This window comes from Cervus canadensis, chromosome 12 (assembly GCF_019320065.1).
Source record: "Cervus canadensis isolate Bull #8, Minnesota chromosome 12, ASM1932006v1, whole genome shotgun sequence".
Classification (NCBI taxonomy): domain Eukaryota; kingdom Metazoa; phylum Chordata; class Mammalia; order Artiodactyla; family Cervidae; genus Cervus; species Cervus canadensis.
Window position 1 is genome coordinate 45,299,537 of NC_057397.1, and position 12,150 is coordinate 45,311,686.

Below are 12,150 nucleotides of genomic sequence, written 5' to 3' on the forward strand. Positions count from 1 at the left end.
TAAAGGCAAATTCTACAACCACTGTATAAGTTGCAAAAGTAAGTTTCCTCTGTGAACATGAAAGAAGGATGAGAATAATTACCTCTTTTTTAGTCACAAGCATTTTGGTACTAGAAGATATTTTTAAACCATCTCCACATAATGTTGGAGGGTGGGGGACAGCACTAAGACAGAAAGAGATTAACAGTTTTACATTAAAAAAAAAAAACACCCTAAGTTCTGTAAGAAAAGTGAACATGATTACACCTAAATACATCCACTGGTTTTTAAAAAATAATTTTATAAAGGCTTGTGGGTCAAAATTCATTTATAAAAATAAGTACTTTCACAGTTTCTAAAAGAAATTTATTTTCATATTTGAAAGTCTTTAGACTTATTACCCTTCTGCATTCTGCTTTTCAGAAAGTACTTTTGAGGTAGATCTGTTTCGGATTCTTTTTCTTTTCCTTTTCTTTTCCGAGGCAGATGAGTTCGTATCCTGTGTTTTTTTCTTTTTCTTCAAACAGCTAAGAGGATTGGGGCCACTTACTTTCTTGCGCTTTCTTCTTCTTCTCTGTTCTGGGTCTTTGACTAAACCCTGCTCCTCTTTGAGTTGCTTGATACTCTGTTTCTCATGCACTGAGACAAGCTGACCGGACTCTACTGCTTTAACAAACGCAATTGCTTTGGGAGAAGGTTTGTCCAAGACTATAGTGTTCTGAATAATAAACATGAGGGGAATTCCAGGCTTCTTCTTTACTTTCATAGACAAATTCTGATCCTATTAAAAAGAAACACAGAATTATTTAGTTCAAATAGAATAATTAGATACCTTAAATAAATTTCTAAGAAGGTAAAGAGGACTATACTAAAAATAAAAGATCACCAGTTTTACTTCTCAAATCAGTATGTCTCACTAACAGTAGTATATTTTATGACAAAGGAAGAAAAACATAAAAACTGAGCACAGTTAAGCGTCAACAATATGAACTCGAATTATCAATGTTCTATACTGATCAATATTCTAAGACCACTAATTTTCTAGGACTTCAAAATGCAAACAAATGCAAAGGTAAATATGCTAGGTGATATCCATCATTCCTACTCTGATACATGTTTCAGAAAGGGTCAAGAATGCTCACAGAGATCGAAAGAATAGAAATAAAGCAGGAACGAGCTGACTCAGATTCTACACTCATATCTGCTCCTAACTGTGTAATTTTATAATTCCACAAGCATCTTTAAGAAAGTCTGTACGGATGTGAACTTATTAACATCCACCCAGAGTCTCTCCTCCCCTGCATCCCAGTCTTCAGAAGCCTGAAAGAGCTCCATACTGGTGGTACGGTTGCAAATAATATGAAATACAACTTTCATGTGTAAATATGAACACACATGAATATATGAATACATATATACACATAAATAGTATGAAATATAGAAACATGAAAAACATGTATAAACATAAAACGTAAAATCTTTGCTCTACTTACTTTCCTTGTAAGAGCCCTAAAACATATCATCACATCTCTATGTCAATAATTTTTTATTTAAAAAAAGGAAATTGCAGTAATGAAGAAGTAAACCATTACGCCTAATCATCTAATTTTTTCTAATGACAAATAGCTCCACATAACGTATAAACAGAGATGACTAAAATTGACTCTGGTTTTAAAACCTGGTGTCACCTGTGTTGCCAGGAAATAATGGTGAGGATTTCCATCTTCCACCATGGAAAGCAGACATTCTGATCCACTCACTGCATTCTTGAAATGGGGACAATTTCGAACCTGGCATTTTTGGGCAATCAGCTTTGCCCCGTATAAGTCCTTTCCCAATGTTTCCAACTCTTTTAACACACATCTGGAAAATAAAGTGTTATTAGCAGCTCACAGTTATAACAGATGCCTATCAGTTATTCACATAAAGTATTAAAAAACAATCTCAGGTCTTTTTCAAAAACTACAAGCCATACAGTAACCATTTCACCCTCAAAAGACCTGGAAAAATGCATACATCAAGTAGAAGGAACTTAATGAATAGCTGAAATGTACTGAGCATTTATCCTGTGCAGGCAGCATGCTAACTGCTCTTGACATAAATTCTCCCTTATCTCAAAACAGCCCTACAAAGTTAGGCAGCTTACTTTAAAATTATCCTTATTTTAGAACAGCTTATTCTGGGAGATTTCAAGTAACATGCCCAAAGTCAAACAACTAAAAGTGGTAGAGTGAAATGTGAATCTAAGTAGTTTGACAATAGATGCCCCAGCCAGAGTGCTATAGGCTTCTGTTTCAAGTACAAATCGATACATCTTTAAAGTATTTTCAGCTCAGAAAAGTAAAGATTCTCAACTCACCAGCTTGTTTAAAAGCAATCACAACTTTCCTCACTTTGCATTTTCATATTAAGCTACTGTTTTTCAAAGTGTTACCAATGTGTGTGTGCTCAGTTGCTCAGTCGTGTCCAACTCTTTGAAACCCCACGGACTATAGCTCACCAGGCTCCTGTGTCCATAGAATTTTCCAGGCAAAAATACTGGAGTGGGTTGCCATTTCCTACTTCAGAGGATCTTCCTGACCCAGGGATTGAACCTGCATCTCCTGCATTGGCAGACGGATTCTTTACAACTTTACCACCTGGGAAGCCTAATTTCTCATCCACAAATCTGAACCTCTTATGGAGGAGTCAAATATTAGTATTTTAATAAGATCCCCAGGTACTTCCTCTATCCCACTTAAAAATTATGAGAAATAGTGAATCAAAAGGTTCTTCAACCTGAGCCAACCCTTGCCTGTCTCTACCTTGCCTCATCCCCTTTATCCCATTAGTTTATTTGTTTGAAGAGATTTTGCTTTCTACAGTTACCCATTTTGAATGTTATTTTGAATTTCAGGACTAAATTGCCAAACATTTACTGAATATTTCCAATGGATGGTCTGCCGTCAGCTCTTCATCAAATTCACTATGTCTAAAATCAAACTACTTTCCTGTTTCCAAACTTCTCCAGGGCTTGCTAATGCTTTGGACTTATTATCTTCTCAGATACCTTGTATAGAAATCCGAAATCCTATTTGATCTTTGCTTTCTCACTCCCACCTCTACCCTGCCCCAAAGGTGGGTAGTTCTATCTCAGCTTGGTATTTACTTCTGTGACATCTCCTTGTAAAACCCTGGGGTTCCTGCCTTTCCTCTCTCCCATTATTTCTTGACTAGAATTAACCAAAAAATGGGTTTACCTGTCTTCATTCTCTTGCTTCTCCAACTCACCCCTTACATAGCTGCAGTTATCTTTTCTAGAAGATACTTATCATGTGTGATAGCATTCACCTCCTAACACACACCAAGAATTAACAGAACAATATGTTTTAAAATAACCTATCAGATATCTTAGGCTAAGCAATTGAAGATATTTGATTATTCATTGCATTAAAGCAAAATATTAAAATAATTAGAGGGCGTTCTCTTGCTGAGACAATCTGCTAATTTGTAATATATTCAATAATACAGTTTTGAAATTTTTTTAAACAAACAAACAAAAAATAACCTATCAGTAAGATTAAGGGGGGTGGGGGAAATAAATGAGTAAGATAGTCATGTCAATAACTGCAAAAGCTGGGTGATAGATATTTTGTGATGCTATTCTATTTTTGTGCATGAAATATTCCAGAAGTTCAGAAGCTAAATTCCTTAGGAGGGAAAATGCAGCAAAATATAATTTCATCCACTACTTCTCAAACATATGTATATTACAGACTGTATTAAAAATGTTAATATTTATGACAGACAGAGCTAAATGGACAAGGCTTGTAGACAGAAGAAATCAACTCTGGAGCACAGGTCATCAGGATCTGGCAGTCCTGAAGGCAAAGGGGATCAAAAACTAAGGGTATCTATGTCCCATCTGAAGCTCTGCCTGGATGAAATCTGTATGAAGTTCTGAATACAGAAAGCTGTTTATGGAGTACTATTAGGTGAGAAAGACAGGCCATTAATATCATATGCAGAGTAAGAGCCCATTCTTATGTGTGTGTGTACAAAGAATTGGATGAATGACAGTAGTAAGTCACTGGTGTGGTCTTATGGTCACTTAAATTTTCTTTTTTCACTTTTTAAAGGAAATATTCTACAAAGAAAAAAAAAAAAACTACTAAGTTTATGAATAGTAGTTCTTTGTTATGCAGCCTCTATTTATCTTCTTCCCAGCTCCTTTCCCGAGTGTACACTGTGCTCTAACCTCTTTCCCTTGCATTTCACAACTCCACTCCTTCGTTCAAGAGTTCTACAAGGGATCTTTCACTCAGAAAATGTCCTTCCCTTCAGAACTGAACTGGGACTGAGCTCAAGTCACTTCATCTATGAAACCTTCCTTGACTTCATCCTCTCTCCAAACAACCCCACATGGTTTCATCTTACATGTTCCCACACTTTGAGGAAATGGGGAAACTACACTTGGAGTCAAACATAACAAATAGCGGTTGATTTATGCAACCCACTCTAGTATTCTTGCCTGAAGAATTTCACGGACAGAGGAGCCTGGGAGGATACAGTCCATAGCGTTGCACAGAGTCGGACACGACTGAACGACTAACACTTTATGCACTTTGCTGGCCATTCGGTTTGGGAGATCATCCTGTTCACCCAGTTATCCTCTGGCTAGAGCAGTGCTGTTCACCCAGTTATCCTCTGGCTAGAGCAGTGCCTGGCGTTCAAAAAAGGCAGCTGAATAAACAGAGGACCTTGCACAAAGTTTTTAACATCGAGTCTGGCCTTATCTTTCTGGGAATAGAAGGTGTTACACCATGAGGCAGTTGTGAAGCTTGAAAAATTCTTAAACTGGGAAAAGCTTTGCAAACAACTAGCAACCACTTCGAGGAGACAGGTTTTGAGATACCAATAAACAATCCTCATATACTATACCTCGTTAGACTTTTATAGCAAATTTATAAGTAGTTACAATCTTTTTTTTTTTTTTAATCAGATGAGTAATTCTAGGCTCAGAGATTAAATAACTTGCCGGAAATCACAAAACTGGTAGCACTGGGGTCGGAAGCCAGGTTGGAATGCAAAGGACATGTGCTTGTCCTCCAGACTAACGACAAGCAAATACCCCACGATACTACTGTCCCTCTACACGGTAGATACTCGCCCACCCTCCTCCGCGGCGCCGCCGAACTGTCAGCTCCTACTGGGCGGGGCGCTTTGCCCCTCCAGGGATCGCAATGGATGCCTGCGAGCAGCGGCCCGGCTGCTACCGCACTCGCGGGTTCCCCGCGCCTCCATCCGGACCGGCCAGGCCCACCTGGTGGTGCACAGCTGAGTCTCCGCCATGAGGTAGCGGGGCAACTGCTCTCGCAGCTGGATGCGGCCCCGTAGCGCCGCCTGACAGAAAGTGCCGTCCAGCAGTATCTGGTATGGCTCGCGGACTCCAAAATTATTGCGGAAGAAGCCAAGATGCTTCTTGGCGTGTTTCTGCCTGGTGATCTTCATGCCTGGCTTCCCGGGCCCAGGCCACCCGACCAGGACGCAGCTTCGAACCAATAAACTATCCCACGACCGGCAAAGTCTGCTTACCCGGAAACAAACACCCTTGGCCCCGGAAGCAAACGCCCCCATCTGTCGCCCCGATTTACGTCACACCCAGACAAGCGCGCGCTTCACGGTGGTGCCGGCGCTCTAAGGGGCATGCCCTCGGAGGCGGAGCTTGCGCTTAAGCGGGAAAACAACTAGATGTGTGGTTAGGTGCGTGCATGCGCAGTCAGGTGTCAGACTAAAAAGGCTACATGCTGGTGGCGCTAGTGGTAAAGAACCCATCTAGTGGTAAAGAACCCATCTGCCAATGTAGGTGGATGTTAAGGGACGTGGGTTCAATCACACACACACACACACACACACACACACACACACACACCCTCTTGCGTGACACACACACACACACACACACACACACACACACACCCTCTTGCGTGTTGCCTGGCACAGCAGCTGAAAAATTGGCGTTATGATAATCAGTGAAAAGATTGAGCCTTAATATGTCCTAGGTGGATGTTAAGGGACGTGGGTTCCATCACACACACACACACACACACACACACACACACACACACACCCTCTTGCGTGTTGCCTGGCACAGCAGCTGAAAAATTGGCGTTATGATAATCAGTGAAAAGATTGAGCCTTAATATGTCCTAGGCACTGTCAATGTTCTAGAGAAGTTACCTTATATTTCCTCCTTTAATGTTGATAATTCTCAAATGCGGGAAGAAAGGGACCAAAGTATATTGGATGACTGCGATTGGGCCGGTTTGTAACGGTTGCCTTCCTATAAAGAAGTTGAGCCTGAGTACTAAGGGCACCTGGTTCTTTAGTGTCAGAACTACCAGTAGAACCCAGGTCTCCTGCCTGAAGTTCAATTGTTCTGGCACCCCACCACATCTCCCCCTTAGGACCACTGTGTATGAGTGGTCCTATGCGCCAAATGTCAGGGTAAAAAGTACTACCATTTTGCATTTCTTCTGGAGACTGTCCTAAATGACGCACAGGGAGCGTTTCAGGAGGACTTCTCAAGAGCTTCCTTTTCCAAAAGTCAGTGTCCCTAAACTAGAGTTCTCATTCTGTCCCTGACCCAAGTCATTTGACCTTGAGCAACTCCCCAAAAAAGCTGGTTCAACTTCCTCACTGTCAAATAGATCGGCAGGACTAGATGACTTTTTTTTTCCTATAGCAGATTTTTATTTATTTTTCATTTATTTTTATTTGTTGGAGGCTAATTACTTTACAGTATTGTAGTGGTCTTTGCCATACATTGACATGAATCAGCCATGGATTTACATGTATTCCCCATCCTGATCCCCGCTTCTACCTCCCTCTCCACCCGATTCCTCTCGGTCTTCCCAGTGCACCAGGCCCGGGCACTTGTCTCATGCATCCAGCCTGGGCTGGTGATCTGTTTCACCCTAGATAATATACATGTTTTGATGCTGTTCTCTCGAAACATTCCACCCTTGCCTTCTCCCACCGAGTCCAAAATTCTGTTCTGTACATCTGTGTCTCTTTTTCTGTTTTGCATATAGGGTTATCGTTACCATCTTTCTAAATTCCATATATATGTGTTAGTATACTGTATTGGTCTTTATCTTTCTGGCTTACTTCACTCTGTATAATGGGCTCCAGTTTCATCCATCTCATTAGAACTGATTCAAATGAATTCTTTTTAATGGCTGAGTAATATTCCATGGTTCTCCAAAGAAGACATACAGATGGCTAACAAACACATGAAAAGATGCTCAACATCACTCATTATCAGAGAAATGCAAATCAAAACCACAATGAGGTACCATTACATGCCAGTCAGGATGGCTGCTATCCAAAAGTCTACAAGCAATAAATGCTGGAGAGGGTGTGGAGAAAAGGGAACCCTCTTACACTGTTGGTGGGAATACAAACTAGTACAGCCGCTGTGGAGAACAGTGTGGAGATTTTTTTAAAAACTGTAATTAGAACTGCCATATGACCCAGCAATCCCACTTCTGGGCATACACACTGAGGAAACCAGATCTGAAAGAGACACGTGCACCCCAATGTTCATCACAACACTGTTTATAATAGCCAGGACATGGAAGCAACCTAGATGCCCATCAGCAGACAAATGGATAAGGAAGCTGTGGTACAGGACTAGATGACTTTTAAGAACCTCTTTTATGTCTGTAGTCTCCAGGGTAGGAAGATTACCTACTGGGCTACTTACTAACAGGGAGATACAAAGCAGACCAAAAGTTTAGAAATACTTGGTCAACTTGATTAATGAAGAGGGTGAATCTAAAAATTTTGAGTTCCCGGATGACTAATTGCTACATATCTACTTCAATTCTAGGCAAAATAATTAGAGAGTGGGAGTATGGGATTTTGCTTTTTTTCTTTTGACCTGGATCTGTCCCAGATCTAGTCTGGCTGAAGATTGAAAGAACCAATGCAGAAAAATAACTTACAAAATGATAGAGCTGTATTATTTGCATTTGGGGTTTTATTTGAAGACACAGGTTTATGAAACTGGAATTGAAATCTTCTATAATGTAAACCCTGTCTTGATTCCCAGTACAACATCACTTAAATGGCTGCATCTTTTAACCGAAAATAAATCTAGGAGTTGGAAGCCATGAAGAGTTACTGTAGGACTGGAATCATGGTTCTTGAGTATAATTCCTCATGACCTTTCAATCTGAATACTCTCTTTATCCCTGTGTGCCAACACGCCACTCTGACTATAATCCCACCACGGACAGAGAAAATATACTATCCCAGTCCTGCAAAACAGTTAAAACAGTTTTAAAAACAGACTCACAGATTTATCTACCAGCTCCACCCTGTTGGCCACATTTCACTAGTAAGAAATATGTGGTTCGGGCCTAGGATTGAGTCATATTTTTTTTTTTCAATTTACTAAACTGTAGCAATTTTTTTCAAGGTGTATGTATGTGACAGTGCTATTTGCACAACCATCCCTTATTTCACAAGCAAGAAGACAGTAGATACCAGTGATTATCAAGTTTAAAACAGAATTTTCTGTTACATCAGTGTTTCTCAAAACATGATCCTGGGACATGCAGAAAGGCTGTGAGTATGCTGGTTTAATATGCCCATTTGATTGAGAACAAGTATTGAGGGAGAAGGATACTATTCAGAGAGGAGGTGACATTTATTACAATCTCCTGCAAGTCATTTATTATGCATATTAGTGATCCAGAAGGACTGTCTTCAGTAAAGCGTCACTGTTTACCCAATGGGACGTTTTCATTAAGTGGTCTACTGAGTATATCTTTGCCTGATGCCAAATGACCTAGTATTGAAAAATCAACATTTGGCCACAACAAAGGCAGGAACCAAATATTGCCATTATTGGATGAACTATTTGGATATAAGTTTGAATCTGAAATTTTACTTTGCAAATTATTATAATATTATTAGCTTTTAAAAATAATCATTGAAAATTCTCTTGACCTTAGAGTGCAGGAACAGTAATGTCTCAGCATTGCTAGCTGCTGGTTTTTTTTCCCCCTCAGGTCACTCACTACACTGGATATTTTCCAGGCCAAATAGACATTCAGTTGCAGTAGGGGATTAATTTATTTTTCTTTATTTTTTCATAGACTTCATATTTTTTATTACACCTGGATCAAATATAATTTATATGTTGTTGTACACAATTTTGAAGCTCTTTCCTCATGAAATTTTGATGCATCCAAGTTGACATGAATATGATTTATTCTTGCAAGGTATGACTAATTCCCAAACAAGACTTTTCATGAAAGATTCATGTCCTAAATGGAATTAAATAGGTAAATATTAAATGCAGTTCATAAAGCTTATTTTGTTTAATTTCATAAACGCTCATATTCCAATAATTCAGCAAAGTTATCTGTCATGATATTATTCTTCCTTATATTCATATTTAAATATTTATAAACATTTGTTAACATCCATTAGCTCCAAAGGAATGCAATGTTCCCCTACTGTTACCCAGCTAACATATTCCTTAAATAAGTAATTTCCTAAAATAAATAATTTAAAACAACTTAGGTAAACTGGTTTGCATTGAGAGCCTATTAGTACTTCACTAAGATCCCCTAAACTCCATCTGGGACTTGCTTACTGTGAATTTTTATATATTAGGGAAGGTGTTACAAAGGTTGATTCTGCTGCCATATTTTTAAAAAACATTTTATGGTTTTCAAATTATAAAACTACTATAAAACACAGGCCTACTATAACAAGAGGAACAATAGAACAACACAAGACAGGCATATCCTCTTCTTTGCCAAAATAATACAAAATAATCTACTGGGTACCCTTCTATGATTTGTTTCATATTCACATACTCATTTGCATGTACATCTGCATACATATTTAGAGATTTTTGTCACTTTGTTATTCAAAAATGAAATCATATTTTATCACTTCTGTCCATTTTAGTTTTCTCACCCAATGGTCTTTGTGAAAATCCTGACGCATATTCCAAGTTAATTGGCATAGTACTTTTTCATTATTTTTAATGACTGTATGAAATTTCCCACAAAATCCCACGTGTAACATAATGGATGTGACACAAACTGTGAATTGACACTCAATATCTCTTCTCTTCTCTTCAGTAGGTAGGATCCTAATTTCATCCTGGACAGTAGTGTGCCCAGAAAAGAGGATCCATGTCTCAGACTCTGTGCGGTTAAGTATAGTCATAGGATTAAGTTTTAGCCAAAGATAGGTTAAGTCTAAGTGTTACAAGGAACTTCTGGGAAAGCTGCTAAAAGGAAATTGGTTTCATTTGGTTGTGGGCACTTCTGTTTTTTTCCCATCATCTTTCTAACGACTCCTAGGATTTGGATGTGATAAAGGGGAATCTAGTAGCCTATTTTAGAGCAAGAGGTAAATGTGAGGATGGAGGCCATGTGCTAAGCTAGCAAAGTGGAAAAGAGAAAGAGCCTGGGCCATCGGTGACTATGAAACTACCTTTCCAAATCTAGCCTTTTAACCTCTGAGCTTGTTTTACATGAGAAGAAAAATAAACTTCTATTGTAGTTTAAAAATATAATTTTTGATTTCTTTTCATTTTCGAAACTATTTTTTTTTAGAGCAGTATTAAGTTTATAGCAAAATTTAAAGGAAGATGCAGAGATTCCCCATGTAGCCCTTGCCTCCACACATGCAGAGCCTCCCCCAGTATCAATACCGCTCTCCAGAATGGTACATTTTTTTCACCCAAGAAGGACCCTACATCAATACATTGTTTCTTTTATATACAGCCGTACCCAAACTTAATTGATAGACTAAGTTAAAACTGTGTGTGTATGTACTCACTCCCTCAGTCCTAAGGGACTCTTTGCCACCCCATAGACTGTAGCCCACCAGGCTCCTCTGTCCATGGGATCCTCCAGGAAAGAATACTGGAGTGGATTGCAATTTCCTTCTCCAGAGGATCTTGCCAAACCCAGGAAATGAACCAGCATCTCCTATTTGGCAGGCAGATTCTTCACCATTAAGCCACCTGGGCAGCCCCACATCGTACCTTAACTTTACCTATAATTCACTTAAAACTTTTATCCCATATGCCAGTGGGAAATAAAATACTGTAACCCTGAGTTCCTGTTTCCTTTACCTGTTGAACTCTCTAGCTCAGGCTTATCTCAACTCTGCTAGTAAACGTCAATCAGCTAGGCATTAGCACAGGGGATTGTCGTCAGGGCATGCAAGTATGCTGTTGTTTGTTGTAGTTGTTGTTTACTCACTAAGTTGTGTTCGACTCTTGCGATTCCGTGGACTGTAGCCTGCCAGGCTCCTCTGTCCATGAGATTTCCTAGGCAAGAATACTGGAGTGGGTTGCCATTTCCTTTTTCTGGGGATCTTGCTGACTCAGGGATCGAACTCCTGTCTCCTGCATCACAGGCTGGTTCTTTTACTGCTGAGCCATCACGGAAGCCCAAATTAAAACTACTTGCCAGAATTAGAGAATTTTATCTTGGCAGATGTCTTTGATAAAACTTCGATGTTGGTTAGTTTTTGCCAATATAATTACCCTTTCTTTGAACAGTTTCAAAATCCTAGTTTATAAGTTTTTTTTTTTTTTTTGAAACGTAAAATCAGTTCAGTCCAGTTGATCAGTCACATCCGACTTTGTGATCCAATGGACTGCAGCACGCCAGGCTTCCCTGTCCATCACCAATTCCTGGAGCTAGCTCGAACTCCTGTCCATCGAGTTGGTGATGCCACCCAACCATCTCATCCTCTGTCGTCCCCTTCTCCCGCCTTCAATCTTTCCCAGCATCAGGAGTGAGTCAGTTCTTCGAATCAGGTGGCCAAAGTATTGAAGTTTCAGCTTCAGCGTCAGTCCTTCCAGTGAATATTCAGGACTGATCTCCTTTAGGATGGACTGGTTGGATCTCCTTGCAGTCCAAGGGACTCTCAGGAGTCTTCTCCAACACCACAGTTCAAAAGCATCAGCTCTTTGACACTCAGCTTTCTTTATGGTCCAACTTTCACATCTGTACATGACTACTGGAAAAACCGTAGCTCTGACTAGATGGGACTTTGTTGGCAAAATAATGTCTCTGCTTTTTAATAAGCTGTCTAGGTTGGTCATAACTTTTCTTTCCAGGAGCAAGCGTCTTTTAATTTCATGGC

General features: G+C 39.6%; 1 protein-coding gene across 1 annotated transcript; it reads right to left on the reverse strand.

Moving 5' to 3' along the window:
* Window positions 1-323: 323 nt before the first annotated feature.
* UTP23 (UTP23 small subunit processome component) lies at window positions 324-5,570 on the reverse strand. Its single transcript, XM_043483993.1, has 3 exons — window positions 5,282-5,570; window positions 1,668-1,842; window positions 324-760 (listed from the first exon to the last, which is right to left on the reverse strand). The coding sequence occupies exons 1-3, from the start codon at window positions 5,467-5,469 to the stop codon at window positions 377-379; spliced, it is 747 nt and encodes a 248-aa protein (XP_043339928.1). The 5' UTR covers window positions 5,470-5,570; the 3' UTR covers window positions 324-376.
* Window positions 5,571-12,150: the final 6,580 nt, after the last annotated feature.

What these genes read in the sequence shown, in the direction of transcription:
- UTP23 (XM_043483993.1), bottom strand. Translation starts at nt 5,469, where the DNA reads ATGAAGATCACCAGGCAGAAACACGCCAAGAAGCATCTTGGCTTCTTC. An exon ending in ACTCAGCTGTGCACCACCAG is followed by an intron (nt 1,843 to 5,281) that starts GTGGGCCTGGCC and finishes TTTATTTTCCAG; the next exon opens with ATGTGTGTTAAAAGAGTTGG. An exon ending in ATTATTTCCTGGCAACACAG is followed by an intron (nt 761 to 1,667) that starts GTGACACCAGGT and finishes TCTTTTTAATAG; the next exon opens with GATCAGAATTTGTCTATGAA.